The 25,549-nt window shown below is 49.9% G+C and overlaps 2 protein-coding genes across 2 annotated transcripts in view; both read right to left on the reverse strand.

Moving 5' to 3' along the window:
- The window catches only part of LOC119397371 (disintegrin and metalloproteinase domain-containing protein 10-like), a 29,574-nt gene extending 24,008 nt beyond the window's left edge, over nucleotides 1-5,566 (reverse strand). Inside the window, exons 1-3 of the mRNA XM_037664803.2 lie at nucleotides 5,323-5,566; nucleotides 1,687-1,843; nucleotides 429-547 (exon numbers count right to left, since the gene is read on the reverse strand). Of these exons, the coding sequence (XP_037520731.2) occupies nucleotides 429-547; nucleotides 1,687-1,843; nucleotides 5,323-5,566 (520 nt within the window). The remainder of the gene's footprint in view (nucleotides 1-428; nucleotides 548-1,686; nucleotides 1,844-5,322) is intronic.
- Nucleotides 5,567-6,414: 848 nt separating this feature from the next.
- The window catches only part of LOC119395931 (solute carrier family 22 member 1-like), a 39,826-nt gene continuing 20,691 nt past the window's right edge, over nucleotides 6,415-25,549 (reverse strand). The window contains exons 5-6 of the mRNA XM_037662963.1: nucleotides 14,009-14,145; nucleotides 6,415-6,796 (exon numbers count right to left, since the gene is read on the reverse strand). Of these exons, the coding sequence (XP_037518891.1) occupies nucleotides 6,739-6,796; nucleotides 14,009-14,145 (195 nt within the window). The 3' untranslated portion in view covers nucleotides 6,415-6,738. The remainder of the gene's footprint in view (nucleotides 6,797-14,008; nucleotides 14,146-25,549) is intronic.

A 25,549-nucleotide genomic window follows, 5' to 3' on the forward strand; every position in this document is an offset into this window, starting at 1 on the left:
GGAGAAACACTAAAACAGCACAACGTTTCTCTTTCAACCCAGACATCGCGCTGATGTTCCCGTTTTACAGCGACGAGACATCAGCGCTACGCATGTGCTGATATAGGACACCTTTGCCCTGATGTCTCTTCCAAGAAGCGCTTGCCCCTGATTTATTGCAAGCTTTTCGCGGAAGGATAGCAAGGCCAAAGACCTAGAGCCCGTGCATTAGTGCGAGATATTCTTGCGGTTTACACACCCGTTAAAAAGCCTTTTTCTAAAGGTTTATGCACACTGTGTCACGTAAGTAGCCTTCTGATGTGTTGAACACATGAGTTTCAAGAAAAAAAGTAGTGTCACAAGAAAGTCATAGTCGATACATTATGCAGCACGCAGAAATCATGACATGAGTGAAGAGTACTTTGGAGTTGACAAAAACACGTTGGCACCTGCAACGTGTCCGGAGTAGATGTGGTCGAGGCTGGCCTGAACACGCCCTCGGTTCGTCACCAGGGAGAAGTCTTCAGAGAATGCAGACCGATCCTGGGTCAACTGGAGCCGGAACTCTCTGCAAGGCAGTGTAAAAAGATGTCTGCAAGACAGCTGGAACACTCCGCAAGTCCGTACACACCTTGCCATCGCCTGACGCAGTGATGAAACAAGCAAGCAATGGAGTTGGTTCATAGTTTTTTACATACTATGATAAAATTGAACTTATTAAAATACGAAACGAAGGAACGAAATGGAGCCAAAGGAAGGGCATAGAGAAAACATTACACCATTTCCCGCTAAAGGGGACCATTAGGCGATGCGAAGCCGGAGCACTTGCACGATCGCGTTCCGTTGGCGTTCTTCGGGCATGCTACCGACTTCGCGTCGTGGAACGCGAAGAGGAACGCTACGCGCGTCTTGCCTTCCCTCTATCCTGGCCGTTAACTCTCACAGGGCGAGCGGGGAACGCATTCGGCAGGCGTGCGAGAAGGGGGCAGCGTAGGAGAGGAGAGAGAGGGGGAAGGGACGCGCATGCGCTGGTGCTAATCGCGGCGTTGCGCAGAATTTCGGCATGTCTAGCCCACGTTTCAGAGGAAGAGTGGAAAGGGGGAGGGGAGAGCGGATGTAGAGAGGGGAAGTGCAGAGGGGGAGAGGAGAGGGGATGTGGAGAGAATGGGTGGAGAGAGTATGCGCATGCGCAGTATGGGTGGTCACGCCGCACACCACCACCACCACCACCACCGGATTGAACTCCGCCATAAGATACTTCGCATCTAATAAAAGCCAAGAAAGATGGTAGAGATTAGGTAGTCAAGAGTTCTACGAAAATTCGTCTGCTCAGGCATTGGAAGAGATGAAACTCGGTCATCAGACTTGGTCAGTGACCATGCTTCATCTCATGGTAGAGGTTAGGTTAAAGGGCACTCCTTTCGAACATGGTTGTCGCTGCTTGAGAAGCACCTCCTATTAAAGAAACCGTCAAGAGGTTAGGGCATGGCATACGAACATGCTCTGTGCGTACATCAATTGGGGGGGGAGAGGGGGATGAAGTAGTTTGAAATTTCTTTCGGTGAAACCTTCCATAGCCTGTGCCTTACAACTTTCCACGACTAATAATAATTTTCAGTGTTGCCTATTTTAGTGCTCTTTTAAAAGGCTTGGACAAGTACTCGTGGACTGGACAGAGATAAGAGAGTACCAAGGGTGTTCGTTCACCTTCCATGAGCTCTGAACGCGACCTGCACCGTCCGTGTCCTGCTGTTGTCATCTCGATGAGCGGCGGCCGAGCGCTTCCAGCGCCCTAATCCGCGAACGCCGACGGGCTCGTAGGACAGTGGCTCGTAGTGGCGCACGAATCGGTTCAGCACCCGCGCTGCGAAAATGAAAGAAACCACCTATTTTACATGGGGGACCGATAAACAGAACTTTCATATTCAGCAAAGCGAGTCAGACAACTGCGCCTCCCATTCGTTTGGGATAGTGTGCTTTTGGAGGTGTTATACCCCTGTCACACGGCACATGCAATGCCATTCGCAGTAAATGACATTCAATGTAATTTACTGCGAATGACGACCAAGAATGTCACTGCGCACAACCAATGCCATTGCGGAAAACCGCAATGGCATTCAAGATGACTGTCATTGCGGTTTTCGGTTTTGTGTTCCTGGTCAACACGGGTGTAGAAAATGGCATTCGCTATTCACGTCGATGTTTGTCGTCAGTGCAGTGCGCTTTTTTCTCCCTATTATTAGCCGCTGCCGAAACTGCAGAGTTCGCTTTCATGCCTGTCGGTTTGATATCGCGCGCGAAATCCCGACCTTGCTACCGCGGAACTACTTCACAAAAAAAAACAGCATGCAGGAATTGAAAAAGAAGAAAGAACAGACTAGCGTTTGTAAACGTGGCCGACAGGAGGCATTTGCGTCATGTCGGAGCCTGGGCAAAATAATATATAATTTCACAAAATGCTGCGACTACCGTGTTATAGGTCAAACATTTATCAAAAAGCTAACAATTCTCATTAATAAAAGAATTAGCATTGATTAGATTTTGCTATTACCAGTTTTGTAACGAGCTTCTACCGTCGAGATTACACATGCCGCGCTTGCATGAGTTAGGAAAACACATTCAGTGGGCGAATGCCATTAGCTGTGAATGGCATTTGCTGTGCCCTTGAAACAGTAACAAAAATGCCATTAACTCCTAATCGCATTCACTGCGAATGACGTCGCATGTGCCGTGTGACAGGAGTGTAATGCTGTTATGCACTGTAATGGTATGTGTGATAAATGGCCAATACACTTCGTTTTGGTATTTTGCATTTTATGTGAAACTGGCACCAGTAGTAGATTCAGCGGTCGTTTCGTTGAAGTTCGTTCGCTTTTGGATAGGCCAGTTGTATAGTACCGGTTTTAGCTCTAAGGCTTAACGCACATCAAGTTCATCCCACGGCGACTGAGCAGCGTGGGTACATTAATGCAGCGTTGATACTGGCTAAGGTGCCTGAAGAAGTACGCAGTTCAAGTGTAGGAAGTGCGGTAATTCGCACCAGTACCTAGTTACTCAGAAGGCAAGCGCACTTCGGGATGCGGGAATCACACATTAATCGTCATGCTTCGATAGGACAGAACAATAAAATATCGTGAGATTTGCTAGGAAAAGGGTGGGGATTCAGTCGAAGCACAAATATTTCGAATTCATCTGTAGTGTCTGTATTGTTCATGGAATCAGTCAATGTCATACTTTGTTCGTATAGGAGCAACGGCCAAACTTACCGGCCTGCACTTCTTGGCTGAAAAGAACCAACGTAGTGAGAAGAGAAGCAGCTAGACCTTTGCGTTTGTAACGCAGTCTCACCGCGACCCACCGACTGGTAGTAGTAGTAGTAGTATCCTCTACTGCATGGCTCATACCCACTCTGGGGGATTGGCCAAGAAGCCATCTTATGAAAATTCTTTTAGTATTTTGAGTATTGTTGATGCCAATAAAAAGAATAAACAAATAAATAATAGTAATAAAAGCAGGACGGTTCACTTCTTCGGACATCACTGCCGAGTGCGCGCGCTGTTGCAAACGGCGAAACCGTGGAGTAATGCACGACTAGGCGAAGCGTACAGGAGGCAAGAGCCTGTGTCAACAAATACACAGGCTAAGAAGGCCGCCACACAAAATTGCTACAGTGCACTTAATTCAGAAACGTGGGCAGAGTGTGTTTAACGACTTGGCCTATCAAATGGTTGATTCGCCGTACTCCTCTGATATTGACGACGACGACGGCGATTATGATAATGATGTTGCTGATGATGATGAGTTTCACTATGCGACATGTACCCAAATAGAGGGGTTTTAACACAATAGCAGCAATTTAAATATTAAAATATTGGGGCCCCAAGGGATTCGAAATGAAGTTACCTTAAAGAAGTCCATCAAAAAGGGACAACATGCTGAGAAGCAAATGAGTGGTGACAGTGATGAGAACGACTTAATTTGTGCTAGAATTTCACCACGGCAAGACATGCATCGAGTGCGCCTCTTTCTGGAAAAAACAGCCTGTTGAGCGCGAACTTTTCCTGATGTTTGACGCGCAATGAAGTCATTGTAACGAGATAGCGTTAAAGAGCTCGTTTCGCAGAAATTCCTGTGTCGGCGGCGGTGTCGCGTCGTTGGTTGTGGGCGAAAAATTGGTGTTGTTCATGAGCAAAAAATCGAGATGCTGCGAGTAAATAAAAAATAAAAATCATTCGCTCGAGTGACATTCGAACGCAGGCCTTCTGCGAGGAAGACAGGTGTTCTACCACAGAGCCACGCCCCTGATGAAAGCTGCTTAAAAAATAAGTAAAAAATTACACCATCTCCCGCTAAAGGCAACCATGTGCGGATGCGAAGCAGCGGGGAGATGGTTCGCTTCAGCGTGAGATGGTGTAATTTTTTTAGGAGCTGACTCGCCCGGTTCTTAAGCTGGGGCGAAGTCCCGCGCCATAAACTGCATCCATCCATTCAAAGCGTCGTGGAACGCGAAGAGGAACGCCACGCGCGTCGGGTCTTTTCTCTAGCGTGACCGTTAATTCTCATTGGGCGAGCGGGGAACGCGGTCGACAGGCGCGCGAGATGGGGGGAGGGAGCGTAGGAGAGGTGAGAGAGGGGGAGGGGACGCGGCTGTGCTGGCGCTCATCGGGGCGTTGCGCAGGAGAGAATGAGGCGCACGAGAGGGGGGGGGGTTAAGAGAGGACAGGAGGGGAAGCAGGATGCGCATGCGCAGTAAGGGTGGTCACGCCGCACACCACCACCACCGGATTGAACTGCGCCATAAGCTCCATCGCATCTAATAAAGAACTTTTTACAGGCGTCATGTAGTGGAGGGAGTCTCGTTAACGGGCGCAATATTGCGTGGCAGAAGGGTGGAATTGCACCAGGCGTCACACCATGTGAACTGTGCAACTAGTGGGTCGTTTAAAGGCCCAACAATCACAAAGCGCTCCGGCATAATTAATCATAATCATCACCATCGGCATCGACGTTGTGCAGTGTGCAGCTATGCACATTGCTTACGGACGCGTAGTTGGTTTCGCTGATTCCTGATATGATGTATTATGACGTAGTGGGCAGTTCGCAACTGCACTCCTAGAAGGCACGCATTCTAGGAGAATTTCAAACGGCCAATGTTACGTGCACAGAGGTTCCTTTGCTCGCGGCGCGGTTGAGGTTACCACTGAGAAGCCTGTCAAGAGAATGAGAAGACCATGCAAGTGGGTACAGATCACGCTATCGCGTTCTATTCTTGCAGGCGAAGCTCAAGCGTCCTCAAGCTTTCTCTCTTCCTGATGTGGTCACTTGCAGGTCTCTGTCGTATACCTCCCTCCCAGAATACGTTCACGAGTGACCGGCCCATCTTCAACCGCATTGAAGCTGGCGACGAAGCTGCCATATCACCCTCCTGAGCAGCACCCGCATCATAGTCCGCTACAGACGCTTGCCCTTCCACTTGGCTCATACGAGTCGCGTTGCGCTCTATACACCCGACGTTTTTCATCGCTTGTGGGCACAGGCTGTAGTCTATCGTGGCGAGATTATAACTGCCTGTGGGCAGAGATTCCATGTGAGGCTTACTTTAAGCTATACATATATATATATATATATATATATATATATATATATATATAGAGAGAGAGAGAGAGAGAAGAAAAAAATAGCAGAGGCTAAAAGACTGCGGAAAAATAGTGCCCGTGAGCAAAATAAAGAGAAACAGAGAAGGCTGCCCAAGTTCGTTCAGGCTTGGCGCCTCTAATACGACGTTGTCTTAATTGTTCTTTTTTTTTTCACGAATGTCTTTTCCACCACAGCGTGCTAGAGTGCATGGTGTCGTAACACACCAAAGGTTTGCCAAGCAGATGTTCCTGCGGGTGGACTGACGGAAGAACGCCCATGCACCCTGTGGAGAGGTTCCCCACATATTCGCAGCCTTCGAGTGCTGGGTGTTTATTATGTTGACTGTGTGATGCCACGCACTGCCGATCATGTAGACGATCACTTCTCAGCATCTACTGGCCTTGCCGGCTCCTGTACCGATTCCATCATTGATGCCCCAGTGCTCCTTAGGTGCCCCAGTGATCCTGAGTCGCTCGAATTATTAAGGCGAAGTCGTGAAGCATCTGTCGTGTAATAGGGAAGTCGTGGGTATGGAAAACTGATTATTTTCATGAACTTCGTTTATTTTGTATATTTGTAGATTCAATTCAAAGCTAGCATTAATTTCCGCTAAGATGTTTCGCTAACCCTCGGTCCCTCTTCTCGTTGAGCGCAGTCGGGCCACAGCACAAGTAAATGAAGGCATATGGGCAACGTAAAACGTGTGACATATCAACACTCTCACCCCCAACCCCCAGCACCCCTCACTACCGACCACCACCATGCAAATCCCCCCTCCGTCCTCCTCGGCACAGGTTGAAACAGCATTGATAATATTTAATGTATGCACAGTTGATTAATTGCTAAAGCATGTACGACTCCACACAGGGTGATTGAAACGACATGAACACTAAACATGAACGCATACTTTACACTTTACCGCTGTTCGGGCTGGCAGCCAAACGAAGTAGCGGTAACGATAAGCAAGCAAACATTGTCTTGATTCAACAAAACGTATCCGACACTTGTCGATCACTATCTATAATGTTGTCCATAGCAGGCACGTGTAACTTGCTCCTCGAGTCGTAAGGATCAGGTAAGGTCCAAGGACTGCCGTGCTGCTGAGGCGGCCCTCCACCAAAGTCAATACAGTTTGATGTCACCGCCTTTGGTATTCTTGGAGCGAGGCGCGATTGCGGGGCTGTAAGAAAACGAACAAGAAAACAAAAATTATTGCGCTACTGCATCGAGAGGCGAAGAAATGGAACACTTTTCAAGTAGTGTTGGCACTCTACACTCTTTGAATAGCCGAAAATGACGTCTTAAGGCGGTGCTGGAACACTGCGACGTTTTCGGCACTCCTATACTGGCTCGCTCAAATGTCTGACATGCTGCGAAATTGCGCTGAGCAATAAGCAGCTGCACGGCAGATCCACCAGTTGACTGTGTAGAAGACTGAGCTAGCTGGAAGGAGCAAGCACCATGCCATGGGCTGTTCTCTCGTGACCACAATCTGCGTCACTACGTCACGGCGCGTACACCTTCCGAGAAACGAAACCACTATGGTTTTGTAAAGCTGCTATTCGAGCTTAAGCTTTCGTGCCAAACGACTTCGATCTCTCGTAGGATCAATGCGGTAGTATGAATGGGTTTCTGAAAATTATTTCGAATAAGAATACTGCCAGAGCCCTCTCCAATTAGATAAAATACACGGTACGCCATGCCCCGCGCTTAACAGCCTCTGCTTAGTAATAGAATGATTTGCGAAGTCTGATTGATTATGATGAGGAGTGACTGAGTTGAACGAAAACAAGACAGAAAAGAATCAAATTAATTTAATTCTAGGGTCTTACGTGCTACAGTCACGATATACGATTATCCCTTTGTGATACACATAATGATCTACTGTTCATAGATGCCTGAAATTTACATAAATTGATGCCAAGGTTCTGGAGACCAAATGTAAAGCAGCTGCCAGTGTGAGAATAAATTTTAGTGCATTTTGCAGCAATTAATTATAATTGCAACGTAAATAATTATCTACCTATTGTACAGTAAGTTATGCTACATTTCTTCATAAACCGAATTCAACGAACCACTCAAATCATATGCGATAGTAATCTGCTGGCAGCGAGCATTCGTAAAAGGTTAAAAAAATATCGTTTGAAATTTCTGCCGAAATGGCCCACGTCCAACGTGTCGGTACTGCATGCCTTCACGAAAGCGATCGCGTGTAGCAACATATGTGAACCAGAAATAATGTGAGACAACTTTAGGCAACAAGAATGTTTAATTTTCAGCGTTTGCGGTCTCTTCCTTGGCAAATAATGCACAGAAATGACGAAAGCAAGTCGCGTCTCCAAATGAGGACGCTGTGTCGCAAACGGTCATGAAGCACGTCGCAGGGGGGAACTCCAGTATAATTCTCACCTCCTGGGGTTCTGTAACTTGCGCTTATATCGACGTACACGGATCATTTTTCGCGTATAGCTGCCATTGAGATAGGGCCGCCACTGCATGGAATCAAACCTGCGTCTTCGAGTTTGCAAGGAATATAGCGATTCACCTTATAGACAAAGGATGACCTCTTACGGAATGGCACAGCATCGTCTTGTGACGGTTTAGTCAGCTACTACAACTTTAATATAACAGCAAACGGTGTCCGAAAACACGAGGAACATGAAAGGGAGAAGCTGCGGTAATAGTGCGCACATATTTTCTACAAGTGCTTTATGTATTTTTTTTCACGGTATACGATCACGAGGCACGTCGCAACGGGGATGAGGGTGCACAAACGACGGGCGCCTTTCGTATGTCCACCCTAGTCCACTTTTGAAAGAGTTTGCAGCGCAAGCGCGTAAATGCTGAAAGAAAAGCTCAGCAGTGAAGTAATGAAATCACAGAGGGACGCACACGAGCACATTAACCAACTCGTCCACATCGATGTTCTTCTCCAATTCCCCAGTACACGTTGTCCATTTTTCATGCTTTGCCCTCGTTCTCTTTGTGAACTTACAGGAGATAATACTTTATTTAAATAAAAAAAAGCCAAACGCGCGGCTGGCGGCTTCAAGCGTGTGAGCTGCGAGATCGCTTCGTCTTCGCTGCGTTCGCATGATTGAGAACACAAAACGCCGTTCGCGTGCCTCTCGCGTCGTTTCATTGCGATAGCAATTATATGGACAGTCTAGGCAGATTTGTATATATATATATGTGACGTATGAAGCCATGGCAGGAGAAGCCGACGAGGAAGAAGTGCGCGTGCAGTAGAATAAAAGTATGGCGTATGAGCCACGGCCCGTCTTTCATTCATAGCGTCACACAAGTCGACAGGATGAAGACCTGGCAGCCACTTCATCAGCCACGCATCATCAACGTTCTCAACAAGACACCCTGACCACATACGGACCATCTGCGCACATCATCGCTGCATACAGTGACCAGCTTCATGGCAGCATCATCAGCAGACCTCGACATCCCGAAGTACGCAGGATCGGCGGACGATGGACCCGTCCAGGACTGGTTCCACCTTTTCGAGGTCCACGCTACCGCTGCATCATGGTCAGAACGGGACATGGTCAAAAACTTCAACGACTACGTCACCGGTGAGGCCTTCCGCTTTTACCTCACGCACATCTTCCAAAACAATGAATCATGGAACAAAATCAGGGAAGAAATGATCACCCGATTTAGAGACTACAGTGAAGATTCGCCTGTAATCCACCATCTGGAGAAATTTCAACTATGCCATCGCAGTCCAAGCTCTTTTCCCAAAAGATCTAGACATCCATCAGATTTCCATTCTGCACGAAACTCGTCATTTACGTCTTCACTCCACCGTATGACACGAGGCGTTACTGAAGCACCCGATGCCTTTGATTCTTCGCCTCGTATACGTAGACCACCGCCTGGTTATCCTTCACGCGGCTCTTCAGTTGCTCCTAACGCCTACCAACTGCCTGATAAGGTCGCTGCGTTCACGGTAAGCGAGCTGAAGCATTGGGAGAATACCCAACGACCTCAGGATGAGCCCAAGAGGTGCCTTTCGCAGCAAGGTTCTATTTCAATAGTTCCGCAGTCTTGCCGAAATTCGCAACTGGAACCTGATCAAGTCATCTCCGCTGCGGTATCGCCACCCAGTGCTAATGCACCCGTGAGTCGAATCGATGCAGAAGGCACGGATGTATCAAACCTCACACGCAGCTGTGAGTCAGAAGCGTCCGTAATGAGCGACATCGCAGAAGCCTCTGAAGAGCTTTCTAGCAATGATGGCGCTCTATGTACAGTGCCCGACAATCATCACAACAGGCCACAGTGCGCCGCCTACCTAGTGGACACCACATCAGCTTACGAAGAAAATCTAACTCGTGTTCCTAATAGGAGTCCACACAAGCAACTTCCGCAACATCAGGAATTCCAACAAAGGCAACAACAGGAATATCATCCAACACAACAAAAACTACAACAAAGGCAACGACGAATAAGAACTTCATCGGAAGCTCACTCACGGATTGAAGAACGTCCGAAGACAAGATCATTATGCCAAAGGAAAATTCAAGATGTAAGGCATCTGCCCGTACACCGCCAGAGACATCTTCTGCACCACAGAAAGCGACAAAAAAGGCATAAAGCCATCAATTGTACTCCACAAGAACGTCGACGTCGTCCTGTCAGTTTCGGTCAACGAACACGCAAACGGAAGGCACACAGTGTGTATCAGTCACGACAAACAACCCGACGCGTACGGCATGCTGACATTCGATCCAACAAGGTGATCCAGTATTATTCAGCCGTGACATATCTGCGACACGTGTCTTCATCAGTGTGCATGCGCAGGGCATGGGTATGTTGTCCAGGACGCAACAGCCAGCCTCGCCCACCAGAGCTGTTCTCGATATCACCGGACTGCTGCACTCTCCCCTGAAGTTTTTGCGAGTTTACCGAACTCCACTGGGACATGGAACGATTTGTGCATTTTGATATTTGTCACTTCTAATTCTGTTTGTTTGCTTTTCGTTGTTGTTTGTAACTCACGCCTTCTTTCGGGGGGAGGGGGAATCATGTGACGTATGAAGCCATGGCAGGAGAAGCCGACGAGGAAGAAGTGCGCGTGCAGTAGAATAAAAGTATGGCGTATGAGCCACGGCCCGTCTTTCATTCATAGCGTCACATATATATATATACAAATCAGCCTAGACTATATATATTGATACCAGACAGCGTGGCTCTATGAAAGAGGAAGACGACGTCGCTTGCTGGTTGTTGCTGGACTGTCGCCATCTTATCCACCCTGCGCTGTGCATTGTGAATAGTTATTAAACAAGCTACCTGTAACATTATTGGTGGAGGTGCGGGGTATGACTCATGACGCTCCCTTGGCGGGCCACTTGGGCGTTTCCCGCACATACGACCGTGTACGTCGTCGGTTTTTTTGGCCTGGACTTGCCCGTTCTGTTCGACGCTATGTCGCCGCTTGTGAGCCCTGCAAGCGCCGCAAAAAGCCGTCTGCCCTTCCAGCTGGCTGCCTTCAGCCGATCGAGGTTCCCGCTGAACCTTTTTTTTCAAGTCGGTCTCGACCTGCTTGGCCCTTTCCCACTCTCCAGCTCCGGAAATAAATGGATTGCTGTCGCCACAGACTACGCGACGCGGTACGCTATCGCACGAGCACTTCCGACGAGTTGCGCTACCGACGTTGCGGACTTTCTGTTGTACGACATAATTTTAGTGCACGGAGACCCACGCCGACTTCTCACTGACCGTGGCCGCACCTTCCTCTCAGCTGTCGTTGAAGAAATCCTACGGTCTTGCAATACCAAGCACAAGTTTACAACTTCGTACCATCCACAGACAAACGGTCTCACGGAGCGCCTCAACAGGACCATAACCGACATGCTCGCGCAATACCTTGCGGCTGATCACCAGGACTGGGACATTCATTTGCCATATGTGACGTTCGCCTACAATTCCTCACGTCACGACACTGCCGGCTACTCGCCATTCTATCTCCTATACGGACGAGAACCCGCGCTACCCTTGGACACTTTGCTGCCCTCCGCCACCGAATATGCCGCCGAAGCCATCGCCCGCGCCGACCACGCGCGCCAACTCGCACATAACCGCCTAGAAGCTTCACAGGAGCACCAAAGACAGCTCTATGATTGTCGTCATAGAGACGTGCACTTTTCTCCGGGTTCTCTTGTGCTTCTCTGGTCACCCACTCGGCGTGTGGGGCTTTCTGAGAAACTGCTGTCACGGTACACTGGACCATACCGTGTCGTTCGCCAGGTGACTGACGTCACGTATGAGATCATCCCAGCCGATCCAACGACGTCATCGTCAGCTACGAGCGACATCGTTCACGTGTCTCGGCTAAAGCCTTATTACCCTCCTTCGACCACATCTGTGTAGATTAGGCACCGAGACTATGCTTCTACCGCCGGGGGGTTATGATACCAGACAGCGTGGCTGTATGAAAGAGGAAGACGACGTCGCTTGCTGGTTGTTGCTGGACTGTCGCCATCTTGTCCACCCTGCGCTGTGCATTGTGAATAGTTATTAAACAAGCTACCTGTAATAATATATATATATATATATATATATATATATATATATATATGTGTGTGTGTGTGTGTGTGTGTGTGTGTGTGTGTGTGTGTGTGTGTAAAAAAGCCACAAAGAAAAATTATTCAGAAATACTTTCCGACGCGCGGAATGAACGGCCAACCTCTCGCTCTGAAACCCGCGGCGTTAGACGGCTAAGCCACGGAAAGTAGCGTCTTTCAGCGTGCTAACGGCGAGCTATTTATATACACTATTTACTTCAGCGTGCTTTTTTACTCACCAGCGAGATGGCGCGATGTGCGCGCTGGGCGCGCTTTAAAGGTCGTCACTCCTCCTGCGAACGCCGAGGCTCTTTGCCCTACAGGGTGTGGTCGCCTTCATGCGCGTATCTCAAAGGAAAGAAAAGGACGGGCGGGGGGTGGGGGTGGAGCGGGGGGTTTTATGTCTTGTGCTTACTCCGCGATGTCCGCGCTTAAGTCACAGAACGTACGAAGATCACTTCGCTCGCTGCAGCAGCCGCGTTTGCGAAAGGAGCGCACTGTTCAAACAGAAATAAGTAACAACTGCGACATTTAGTTCGCGCTCGTCTTGTGTGTACCTGTTCGTTCGTTTCGTGCGTCCTGCTTTATGTTTCAACAGTGTATGTATGTTTCAAGTATCGAGCTGTCACGCATGATAGTTCGCTCTCGACCTAAGTGCGTTCTTTTCGTGCGTCCTTTGGGCTCGAACGACGCGCTGGCAATTTCGAGCTGCTTTCCGTTCTTCGCGTTACATTCCAATTTGTTGCTATCGCATTCATTGCTTCGCCGTTGCGGTGAAACTGTGACTCTTTTTGCGAAAACGTGAAACTGAGATGATTATGAAAAAATAAGACGATCCCCTGGCGCAGCAGACGTCGTGCAAAGCTTCCGCGGAGCGGCGCCGGCCGCTTGGAGAGTATATAAGTAAAAAAAAAGAAGGTTCGCGTGAATCGCCTTACTGACGGCAACAGAAGGGGAATCCATACAAAAGCGAGAAGAAGCACGACAGTGCATATACGTGATAATAAAGTGACATAAATGAGTTGTGAGTTAATTAGTGAACGTTAATAGTGAACGTTAATAGTGAAAGCGAATTGGTCAAAGGTAAGTTAGTGAAAGTTAAATATGATTATAATCAAATCAGTTAAGCGGTGTACTGAGTCTAGTAGTGAAATTTAAATACTGTGACGTAATGAAAGTGAGGTTCGTGATATTCTATTAGTGATAGTTAATTGGTGAACATCGGACTTCCATATAATATGCATGGCCAAAATAGCCACACTCTATGTATCTTGCCTTCGAATCGTCTCAGGCGAAATGATATTTGGACTCTGTGAGTATTTAGTGAATCATTGCTATCTGTAAGCAAGAAGTTCTTGTGAACATTTCTAATTACTCAGAAACGTGAATGTCAAGCTTATAATAAAATTATTTGAGGTAATTTGTTTAAATGCGAGCTCAGGAATCTGCCTGAAGATGGAAGGCAGAAATTTAAGCAAATTGTGCGATGTCCTCTAATTCTTGCGTCGCCGTATAAATCGTCATTCTTGTAGCTAACGAAGACACTAGCTCCGCAGTTATGTCTGGGAATATTTTAGAACATTTTCTGAAACACGGAGCCGTATTCTCGGTGACTCAGCTTCGGACACGTCATCTTCAGCGTGATCAGCTATAGCACAGTCAGATCAGCTATAGCACAGTCGTCAGTGCTTTTCCGTGTCAGGCGTTGCGCGGGGACGTCGCATGGCGTACGAGCGGAACTATCCCCGAAAAGTTTGTCGACCTTATAGAATACGGCTTCTAAAAGGGAAGTGCCGTGCATGCGTACTCACTCGCACATGATTCGGGCAGCGGGTCGCATGGCGCCGGCCGATCGTGCCGTCTCAGGGAGCGTGAGTGTCAGGGCACCACTGATCAGCCCCAGTACGGAGAACAGGGCCAGCGGTAGCCACGGATAAGTGTTGTCCGCCTGCAATGACGAACGCAAAACAAACACATATCTAAAGCGAGCTAGTGCAGACGGCGTTAACAATACGCGCGATTCTAGATAAGGACGAACGCAACGATCCAAAGAAGACGAGCCAGATGTGTGTTCTCGGCGATTGAAACACGACACTCGGAGCGCGTCGATGAGGGTGACGGAGAGGGTGAGACCGTTCGCGACACATGGTGACTGCATCCGGTAAGCAGTCGTTCAGTCACTGCTTATCGGTAACACCGGCGGAACGCTGCTTGCCATGGCTTCGAAACACTGCGGTCAAGCGTCGCCGCGCAAAGCGGCCGGAGCTGGCGGGCCTGCGTTACGAAGGATTTCAGCGCTCCGCCGGAGCCACCGAGAACAACAGACTGAACGACTGTTTACCGGATGCAATCACTATGCGTCACGCCAGCTCTTGCCCTCACCACCAGCAGCCACGAGCTCCGAGTATCGTGTTACAGTTGTCAAGCGCTGTACCTCGCACGAGTTCCTAATGACAACGCCACGTCTTCATATCGATCGTAAACTTTGATTACTTATTTCACTACCTCCCCCTTACTTAGTCAGACTAGGTCAGTGCAAGCAAATCTTTCGTGAAGTGTTCGATTATTACAAACCCCAATTCGATGAAGCCTTGCAACTGACTGCATTTGCTGTCATTCTGTGCAAAATGTATTCTCACGCGATGTTCGCTTCTGCATAGTGGTTGTCAGGCATTTATTGTTAAGCATTGATTGTTTAACGAATTACGCCGTTCACAAAGTACATATACGCCGAAACTTGAAGTGAAGTTTCGTTCGAAAGCACACACCGTGAGACGTTGACGCAGTGACGTCGTGAAGAAAAATACCTTCGAGATTAATGGAGGGAAGAATGATGACAGAAGTACGAGGAGAGCAGTACGCGTGACGTGAAAGACCGTAATAAGGCTGACTATGAGGCTTCAGTTTGAATATAGCGTCTGTTGGCAAATTAAAAACTATAAAAGATGTACTCGCGCGCGCGTGCGAACTCGTGCAAATCTACCACACGACGGGGCTCACGAGCCCATAGGCAGAAAAATCAACTTGCGTTGGAGCGATTGCAACAGAAAAAAATCAGAGCCCTTCAGTTATAGTGGATGGGCTGATTCACAGCATACTGTGAAGATGGAAGCCAGCGAAACTCTGACTGTGGTGGGTCTGGTACAGTGTTGCGTAATGGGCGCCTCCATTCCATTCCAATTCCATTCCGGGGAATTAGACCTTGCCGCAATTCTATTCCTTTCAATTACTCGGAATGAAAAAAACTTAGCCCATTCCCACTCCGGGAATGACCGGGCACTTCAATTCCATTCCTGTAATCCCTCAACGTAAGAAAGGCATCTTGATAGTTTTATCGAGTCAAGAAAATACGCAAAACACGTTACCAATGTCGAGGGATAGTAGCTTGGTGACATATCTCGTGCAGTACAACCACTCTACTAATTACCATAGGGGCAGTTCTCCCGCTACCTATAGTGTTTTCATGGTACATATTTCAACGAATGGTGATGTTTTATTATTGTTTAAGCTTAAATGTGTTAATGCTAAAATGACGACATAGCGTATTTTTATGCTGACAAAAGTAGTGTTCAAGAAGACTAAGCAGTTTTGCCACGCGTCTGGAGCGGTCGTGAATATTGTCACGTGGTCGTGACGTCGACGAAGACAGCAGTCGGCGTTTGCACAATGAAACTGTTTATTTGGCCGAACTTGTGGCCGGGAAAATGAGAACTAGAACTACAGCAATACACGCTGTACAATGATAGCGGCGAACAGGGCGTCGTCCGTCGATCAACTCACAAGCGATCAAGCGCGTCGGCTTTTATAAAGGCGCTATCGAACTTTCCAGCAATATCGCTGGTGGTGGCGTTATCTCTAGACAAAGCTGGAACATTCGCGTGCGGCGCGCAATCTTAACAAACCGATCTACAACAATCGCGCCGCTTCTAGAACACTACTTCGCGGACAGCGTCGAGCGTTGATAACCGTCCCAGCCGGTCAAACCCGAATACATCAAAACAAGACAAGAAGTGGGCGTGGCATTGCCCCCCTCTGAAAAAGCATCGTCCCGATGCTTGTGAAAGAACATAGAAGAGGAAAAAACAAGTGCATACACAACTAAATTACAATGACAAAGGAAAAAATAGAGTCCCCAGGCTCGCTAACGCGCAAAAAACGGCTTAAGGCGCACGACATGGACGATTTCAGGTCGCGCACGGCGCCGCTGAGAGTTCGTAATGCCGTCAGGGACAACCTCATAGTCGAGTGCGCCGAGGCGTCGAAGTACCCTGTACGGTCCGAAGTATCGTCGAAGAAGCTTCTCACTAAGTCCTCGTCGGCGTATTGGCGTCCATACCCATACACGGTCACCGGGCTGGTATTCCATGTGGCGTCGTCGAAGGTTGTAGCGGCGACTGTCAGTCGTCTGCTGGTTCTTGATCCGTAGGCGGGCGAGCTGTCGTGCTTCTTCGGCGCGCTGTAGGTAGGTGGTCACGTCGATGTTTTCCTCGTCGGTCACGTTTGGTAGCATGGCGTCGAGCGTCGTTGCCGGGCTCCGTCCGTAGACCAACTTGTATGGCGTCATCTGCGTCGTTTCCTGTACGGCCGTGTTGTACGCGAAGGTCACGTACGGAAGTATGGCGTCCCACGTCTTGTGTTCGACGTCGACGTACATGGCCAGCATGTCGGCGATAGTCTTGTTTAGACGCTCGGTGAGGCGGTTGGTCTGTGGGTGGTACGCGGTGGTGCGGCGGTGGCTTGTGTGGCTGTATTCCAAGATCGCCTGAGTTAGGTCAGCCGTGAACGCCGTACCTCTGTCGGTGATGAGAACCTCTTGGGCGCCGTGTCGCAAGACGATGTTCTCCACGAAGAACTTGGCTACCTCGGCGGCGCTGCCTTTGGGCAAGGCCTTTGTCTCGGCGTAGCGGGTGAGGTAGTCAGTCGCTACGACGATCCACTTGTTGCCGGAAGTCGACGTCGGGAACGGCCCCAGTAGGTCCATCCCGATTTGCTGGAACGGCCGGTGAGGTGGTTCGATTGGCTGCAGAAGTCCCGCTGGCCTAGTCGGCGGTGTCTTCCGTCGCTGGCAATCTCGGCAAGTCTTGACGTAGTGGGCGACGTCGGCAGCAAGGCGTGGCCAGTAGTATTTTTCCTGTATTCTGGCGAGCGTGCGGGAAACACCGAGGTGTCCAGCCGTCGGGTCGTCGTGTAGGGCCTGGAGGACTTCTGGTCGCAATGATGAGGGCACGACGAGAAGGTAGTCGGTTCGAAGTGGCGAGAAGTTCTTCTTCAGGAGAACGCCGTTCCGTAAGAAAAACGACGGCAGTCCTCGCTTGAATACCTTCGGGACAACGGCGGTCTTGCACTCGAGGTACTCAATAAGGCCCCCCAGTTCCGCGTCGGCCCGTTGCCTTTCGGCGAAGTCGTCGGCACTTATAGTTCCGAGGAAGCAGTCGTCGTCGTCGTCTCGCGGCGGCGCGTCGACGGGGGCACGAGACAGACAGTCGGCGTCAGAGTGTTTTCGTCCGGACTTGTACACGACGGTAATATCGAATTCTTGAAGCCTGAGACTCCATCGTGCGAGACGACCTGAAGGGTCCTTCAAGTTGGCTAGCCAACATAAGGCGTGATGGTCACTGACAACTTTGAAGGGCCTGCCATAGAGGTAGGGGCGAAACTTTGACGTAGCCCAGAGGATGGCAAGGCATTCCTTTTCTGTTGTGGAATAGTTTGCTTCTGCCTTGGATAGTGACCGGCTAGCATAACTGATAACCCTTTCAAGCCCGTTAGTCTTTTGCACAAGGACGGCACCGAGACCTACGCTGCTTGCGTCGGTGTGTATTTCTGTATCGGCGCAATCGTCGAAATGCGCAAGTATGGGTGGTGTCTGCAGGCGTCGTTTAAGTTCTTGAAAGGCTTGCACTTGCGCCGTTTCCCACCTGAATTCCACGTTATTGTTCGTGAGAAGCGTCAGTGGTTCGGCGATCCGTGAAAAGTTTTTGACGAAGCGTCGGTAATAGGCACATAAACCGAGAAATCGGCGCACGGCCTTCTTGTCGGTGGGTGGCGCAAATTCGGTGATGGCAGCTGTTTTCCGCGGGTCTGGGCGCACTCCAGACTTACTGATCACATGACCCAGAAACAAGAGCTCGTCATACGCGAATCTGCACTTTTCTGGCTTCAGGGTCAGTCCAGAGGTCTTGATTGCTTGAAGTACTGCCTCAAGCCGCCGGAGATACTCGTCGAAGGTCGAGGAAAACACGACGACGTCGTCCAAATACACAAGGCACGTCTGCCACTTCAATCCGGCCAGTACGGTGTCCATGACACGCTGGAACGTCGCACGTGCCGAGCAAAGACCGAAAGGCATGACCTTGAACTCAAAGAGGCCGTCGGGTGTTATAAAGGCAGTCTTTTCTCGGTCTCTCTCGTCGACTTCGATTTGCCAGTAGCCGGTCTTGAGGTCCATCGACGAAAAGTACGTCGCGTTGTGAAGTCGATCCAGGGTGTCGTCTATTCGTGGGAGGGGGTACACGTCCTTCTTCGTGATTTTGTTCAGGCGCCGATAATCAACGCAGAAGCGCAGTGTCCCGTCCTTCTTCTTCACTAACACCACGGGTGACGCCCACGGACTCTTGGACGGTTGGATGATGATGTCGCGTAGCATCTCGTCGACTTGTTTCTTTATCGCGTCGCGCTCTCGAGTAGAAACTCTGTAGGGGCTCTGACGGAGTGGTCGAGAATTTTCTTCTGTTATAATGCGGTGCTTCGCGAGGGGCGTTTGTCGGACCCGCGATGACGACGAGAAACAGTCCTTGTATTGCAAGAGCAGGGCTTTGAGCTGGTCTTGCTTGGCCTTCGAAAGGATCGGGTTGACGTCGAAATCCGGTTCGGGACCTCTATTCGCCGAAGCAGGTTCGGCAGCATCGAAGAGGGCGAAAGCATCGCTGGCGGCTACACATTCGTCGATGTAGGCAACCGTCGTACCAAAGTTGAGGTGCCTATATTCGTGGCTGAAGTTTGTCAGCACTACTTTTGCTTTACCGTCACGCAGCTCGGCGATACCTCGTGCGACGCATATTTGACGGTTCAGGAGTAGGTGCTGATCACCCTCGATGACGCCTTCAAGGTTCGCAGGTCTTTCGGTGCCGACGGAAATAATGACGCTGGAGCGCGGCGGAATGGTCACCTGCTCTTCTATCACATTCAATACATGGTTGCCTGGCATCGCGTGGGGCGGGAGCGCTTTGTCCGAGTTCAGTGTTATCGACTCAGACCTCAAGTCGATGACGGCGCCGTGGTCACTTAGGAAGTCCATTCCAAGTATCACATCCCTGGAGCAGTTTTGTAGGATTACAAAGGTCGCAGGATAAGTCCGGTTATTGATGGTGACTCTCGCCGTGCAGACACCAATCGGCGTTATCAGGTGGCCTCCAGCTGTCCGGATTTCGGGTCCACTCCAAGCGGTCTTTACTTTCTTCAGCTTGGTGGCGAACGGTCCACTAAAGACAGAATAGTCGGCTCCGGTGTCGACGAGGGCTGTGACGCTGTGGCCGTCGATAAGAACGTCGAGGTCGCTAGTTCGTCGTCTCGCGTTGCAGTTAGGTCGTGGCGTAGGGTCACGGCTGCGTCGGTGTGTTCCCCTGCTTCCATTTTGCGTCGTCGGGTCTTCTTCAGTCTGCGAGATTTCGTCGTCAGGGGTCTGTCTGGTTCGCGTCGTGTTCTGAAGGTTTCGTCGCGGCGTCGTCGTCGGCGGCGGAGGATCTTCGGTAGTTCGTCGTACAGCAACCGCATCTCCATCGGTTGCTGCCCTTAGTTTTCCGGATACGGGCTAGGCGACCGGCCCCGGTTTGGGCCAGTGTACGGCCGGCGGTGCGGTGACATGTAGCGGCCGGGCGACGGAGAGCGGGAAGGTCGTCGTTCTTGCCACTGTGTTCCGGTGAGGTAGTCGTCGATGTCGCGCGGCCGTTCGCCTGGCTGCGGGCGCGGCGCGTTGATAGCGAATCCCCGTAGTCCCATCTGTCGGTACTGGCAGCGGCGGTACGTGTGGCCGGCCTCTCCGCAGTGGTAGCAGAGCGGGTGGTTGTCGGGGGCACGCCAGACGTCGGTCTTCCTCGGGGTGCTACGCTGGCCGACAGGTGGTCGGTAGGGCGTCGGTGGAGGCGGCGGCGTCTGGCGACGGTACTGCGGCGGTGTGGCGTCTTGGCGGGGGCGTGGAGGAGGAGCATGACGGCGGGCTGCAGCAGCATAGCTAATAGCTTGGGGCTGCGGCTCTGCTAGCTGAGGCGCGCCGAGTGAATGCTGAATCTCCTGGCGCACGACGTCGGCGATGGACTCTACTTGAGGTTGCGACGGAGGTAGAATTTTTCGCAACTCCTCTTGCACGATTGCTCGAATCGTCTCACGCAGGTCGGCGGGTCCTAGGGCTTGAACGTCGGCGTAGCTTGTAGCCGAGAAGCTGCGGTTGTATTGCCGCGTTCGCATCTCAAGCGTTTTCTCGATCGTGGAAGCCTCCGATGCGAATTCAGCGACCGTCTTCGGCGGGTTCCTTATCAATCCAGCGAAGAGTTCCTGTTTGACACCCCGCATGAGGAACCTCCCTTTCTTCTCTTCGGGCATACTTGGGTCGGCGTGTCGAAACAGGCGATTCATCTCTTCCGTGTAGATGGCAATATTTTCGTTGGGCAGCTGCACACGGGTCTCCAGCATAGCCGCGGCCCGTTCCTTGCGGACCACGCTCGTGAACGTGCTTAGGAACGTAGTCCTAAAGAGATCCCATGTTTGTAGGGCGGATTCTCGGTTCTCGAACCACGTCCTCGCGGCGTCTTCTAGGTAGAAGTATACGTGGCGCAGCTTGTCCTCGCAGTTCCAGTTATTAAATGTTGAGACCCTTTCGAAGGTCTCGAGCCAAGTCTCGGGGTCTTCACATGGCGAACCACGGAACGTCGGCGGCTCCCTGGGTGGCTGCATCACGATCGCCGTAGGGGGCACTGCGTCAGTCATCGTCTCCGCGGTCGATGTGACGATCTTCGGCTGCCTGGCGTTTTCGGGAAGGAGCCCGTACTCTGGTTGCAGTCCCTTCTGCCGGCGGCTGGTTCGAGGATCCGGGTTGTCCTTAGAGTAGTCTTCGCGGCTTGGGCTTGGGTCAGCGCTCCGCGGTGGCGTCCGGATCATGAAGCAGCACCTCCACCAGATGTCACGTGGTCGTGACGACGACGAAGACAACAGTCGGCGTTTGCACAATGAAACTGTTTATTTGGCCGAACTTGTGGCCGGGAAAATGAGAACTAGAACTACAGCAATACACGCTGTACAATGATAGCGGCGAACAGGGCGTCGTCCGTCGATCAACTCACAAGCGATCAAGCGCGTCGGCTTTTATACAGGCGCTATCGAACTTTCCAGCAATATCGCTGGTGGCGGCGTTATCTCTAGACAAAGCTGGAACATTCGCGTGCGGCGCGCAATCTTAACAAACCGATCTACAACAATCGCGCCGCTTCTAGAACACTACTTCGCGGACAGCGTCGAGCGTTGATAACCGTCCCTGCCGGTCAAACCCGAATACATCAAAACAAGACAAGAAGTGGGCGTGGCATTATGGAGAAAACTGAGATTTGGTTATGGGAAAGAAAATTGAAGCAAGCCGAGAGGCCTATACCTAGAAGAAGAAGAAGTCAAAACAAGACAAGGGGCAGGGGGGAGAAGACAAAAAAGAAGAAGTTCGATAGAACAAGATGGAGTCTCTTGTGCTCACTTAATAAGTGAAGTTTGATTACATATTTTGGCGCAGTCGGCTTTGACGATCCATGATGTGGGTTACCTTCTTCGTTCAGCCAGCCACAGACAGCCTGGTCTTCACGAAGTACGCGCTCCCTGGAGATCCGCCAGTCGATCTTCCCGTCGACGTGACGACAGGTGAGCTCATCTCAATAGTTCTCGGGAAGGCGTCTATGTCGCTCGACGAACTCTTGGAAAAAGAGACTGTGCAGATAAACCTTCAAGTCTCCCTTTTCAACCGCCTTGTGACATCGAAACTAGAGAAGCCAGCTGCATCGGAGCCAACTTCCCATGCAGACCTCTCCGTTGTTCTGCAGGCGATTCAAGCTCAGCAGAAACAAGTTGTCCAACAAAACGAAATGATTCAAACCCTTTTATCGGCGTTGTGCTTGAGAGACAGCCGTCCTACTGAGCTTGTGAAACCTGAACCGTTTGATAGTACGTCGGGCAATCCAGAGGCGTGGATTAGTTTCTTTGAATACGCCTGTAAACAGAACGGCTGGGACACCGACGAACAACGAGTGAAACATATGCTCCCGTTTTTAAGTGGCATCGCACGAAAATGGTACGAGTTGCGTATCATAGGACATGAATGTGATGCATGGAGCACATGGAAGGAGAGCTTCATCTCATCATTCCGTGGGAGCCCGCTTGAGCGATGGGATCAAGCCATTTTCTACCGCTACCGGTCTGGACCAGTGATCGAGCATTTCTTTGAAAAGCGTCGATTGCTCCTACTTGCAGAGCCGGACCTTCCACTGACTTCCATTATAACGCTCGTCATACACGGCTTACCTCGGGAACTGCAACGACAGGTTCAAGCTAGAGCGCCGAAAACTTTGGAGACATTGCGACAGTCACTCCAAGATATGGCCTGTCTTTGGACGGAGAGGACAGAAAAGTCGCATCGAGATGTTCAAGGGACAGGACCGTCAGGAAACAAGGAGTTTCGTGCGCAGCCACCAAAGTCTTCGCAAGCGGCAAGTCACCGCGAGTCGTTGCACACTACTGAGATGGAGTCTATGACGGAAGGACGTATTTCGCAATTAGAAAAAAACTAATGAGGGTTCTCAGTCTGACCCTAAGACACAAAACGAGACTGTTTGTTTGACTTCTCCAAGCTTGTTGCATATAGACCTAGAGGTCAATGGACAACGCATACGCGCACTGATAGACAGTGGGGCGTCTGTATCTATCCTCAAGAAAAGCAATGCTAATAATGAAGACGTATTCCGAGGGAGATCTGTTCTTGTGCGTGGATACGATGGAAGCGAGAAAGAGTATTGTGAGTGGGTACGTCTGAAAGTGGCGTACCAGTCTAAAACTGCAGAAGTTGTTGCACTAGTTTTAGACGCAGTGGCGTACGACTTTCTCCTCTCTCGTCCAGATATGAAGCGGTTGAGATTGAATATTTATTGGAACGATGAAGTGTCTGTTGATAAAGAAGCTGACAAAGCGGAGCCGGCACACAAAGAGGACCACCTACGGATACCGAACAAAGGCAGTGTAATTCCACAACTGTACCCCGAACTAGTTTGCTTGGGAGGGTATCCACCGGCGACTCGCATTACGAAACTAGCAAAGCCGTACGACGTACACTCCCTTCGTGTATTTCTAGGATTGGCGGGTCATTTTCGAGCCTTCATTCAAGATTATGCCCTGAAAAGTCGCTGCCTCACAAGACTGACGCAGAAGGATGTTCCCTTTTGTTGGACAGAAGAATGTGACGACGCCTACAGAGAATTGGTTCGCATAATTTCTTCTGATCCAGTGCTGTGCTTACCAGACTTTTCGCTGCCCTTCGAATTAAACACCGATGCGTCTCACTATGGAACAGGGGCCGTCTTGTATCAGCGAGATTCCTCACGACCACAAAACCAACAGCTTCGTGTAGTTGGATACTACAGCTACACATTCAACAAGACCGAATTAAACTACACGACAACAGAAAAAGAAGCTCTTGCCGTTTTAAAAGCCGTCCGCTACTTCCGGTCATATTTGGAAGGCGTGAAGTTCAAGCTTTATACAGACCACGAAGCCCTAACGTATATATTAAGGATGGCGGAATTGAAAGGAAAGGTTGCCCGTTGGGTGGGTGAACTTCAGCAATTTGACTTTGAGGTAACTCATCGCCCCGGAGCCTCCATGAAGGACGCGGATGCAATGTCGCGATTAGCGATTGTGCCCCCAGACGAAGAAGTTAATGCAGTGAAGATATGGGAAGGAACTGAGGTTTTGCAGCAAACTGAACATGGAAGAGTTGCCGTGCCAACTTCTTTAGTTCCAAAAATACTAGAGTTGTATCATGACAGCCCCGAATCAGGCGGACACGATGGCTTTTGGAGAACCTACATGAAATTGACAAAGAGGTTCACATGGCCTCGCATGAAGCAAGACACAAAGACCTATGTATCATCCTGTCACAAATGCCAGATTAACAAAGTGAAATTCAAGCAACCAACGCAGAAAATGGCTATACCAACACATTCTAGCACGCCATTTGAAGTAGTTCATCTGGACTTTGCGGAACTACGGAAAAAGTCTGAAGGAGTTCAGAGGACACAAGCTTTCCTTTTGTGCATTGATGAGTGCACCAGGATGATCGCAGCAAGGCCGGGCAAAGAAGACGCTAACAGCGTGATTTCTTTTCTGAGCAGGAAGATGTTCTACAACGTAAAGGTAATCGTCTCAGACAATGGACCTGCCTTCCGAAGTCGTCGGCTACAGGAATGGGCTGAAAAGCGCAACATCAAGTTGCGGTTCACTGCGCCCTATCATCCTGCCGCAAATGGGTTAGCTGAGCGGGCGATCAGAGACGTTAAGCAGTACATTAGTATGTATCCATCATTTAAAGGTGGTTGGAAATGTTGTCTGGAAGCGGCAGTAGCTCACCACAACCGTTCATACACAACCGGACTGGGATGTACGCCTCTATTTGCTGCAACTGGGAGACCAACATATCTGCCTGCGGACGTAAGCCTTGGCATTGACAAGAACATAAACCTCCAAGGAGCGGCAAGATCAAAAGAAAGTGTATTAAGGTACCGTGAAAGAATGAAGAGAAATTTTGACAAGCGACAAAATACAGCATTACCAGAACTCGAGGTCGGTGACTTAGTGCTGGTGAAAAGAGGACCGAGTCTCAACGCAGCCTACAAGGGCCCATTTCGCGTTATAAAGACGGCGAGTCAACAAGGACACTTGAAGACCATATGGTACATGGGTCCCAATGACACCGTGGAATCCGCTGCCATTGGAAATATATTCAAGTATCATCCCAGGAGGGATGTAAACCATGCTGGGGGGAATGAAGCAAGCCGAGAGGCGTATACCTAGAAGAAGAAGAAGTCGAAACAAGACAAGGGGCAGGGGGGAGAAGACAAAAAAGAAGAAGTTCGATAGAACAAGATGGAGTCTCTTGTGTTCACTTAATAAGTGAAGTTTTATTACAAAAATCCTGTACACTGCAAACCGTTTCACACCCTTATAGGTGTATTTGCGATAAAACACCTATCGTACACCCTTTTTTTCTGTCAATATTATCCGAAAGGGTATAATGTCTTCTTTGCACACCCTTCGCACACCCTCTTTTC

The sequence above is a fragment of the Rhipicephalus sanguineus genome, chromosome 6, assembly GCF_013339695.2.
Source record: "Rhipicephalus sanguineus isolate Rsan-2018 chromosome 6, BIME_Rsan_1.4, whole genome shotgun sequence".
Classification (NCBI taxonomy): Eukaryota; Metazoa; Arthropoda; class Arachnida; order Ixodida; family Ixodidae; genus Rhipicephalus; species Rhipicephalus sanguineus.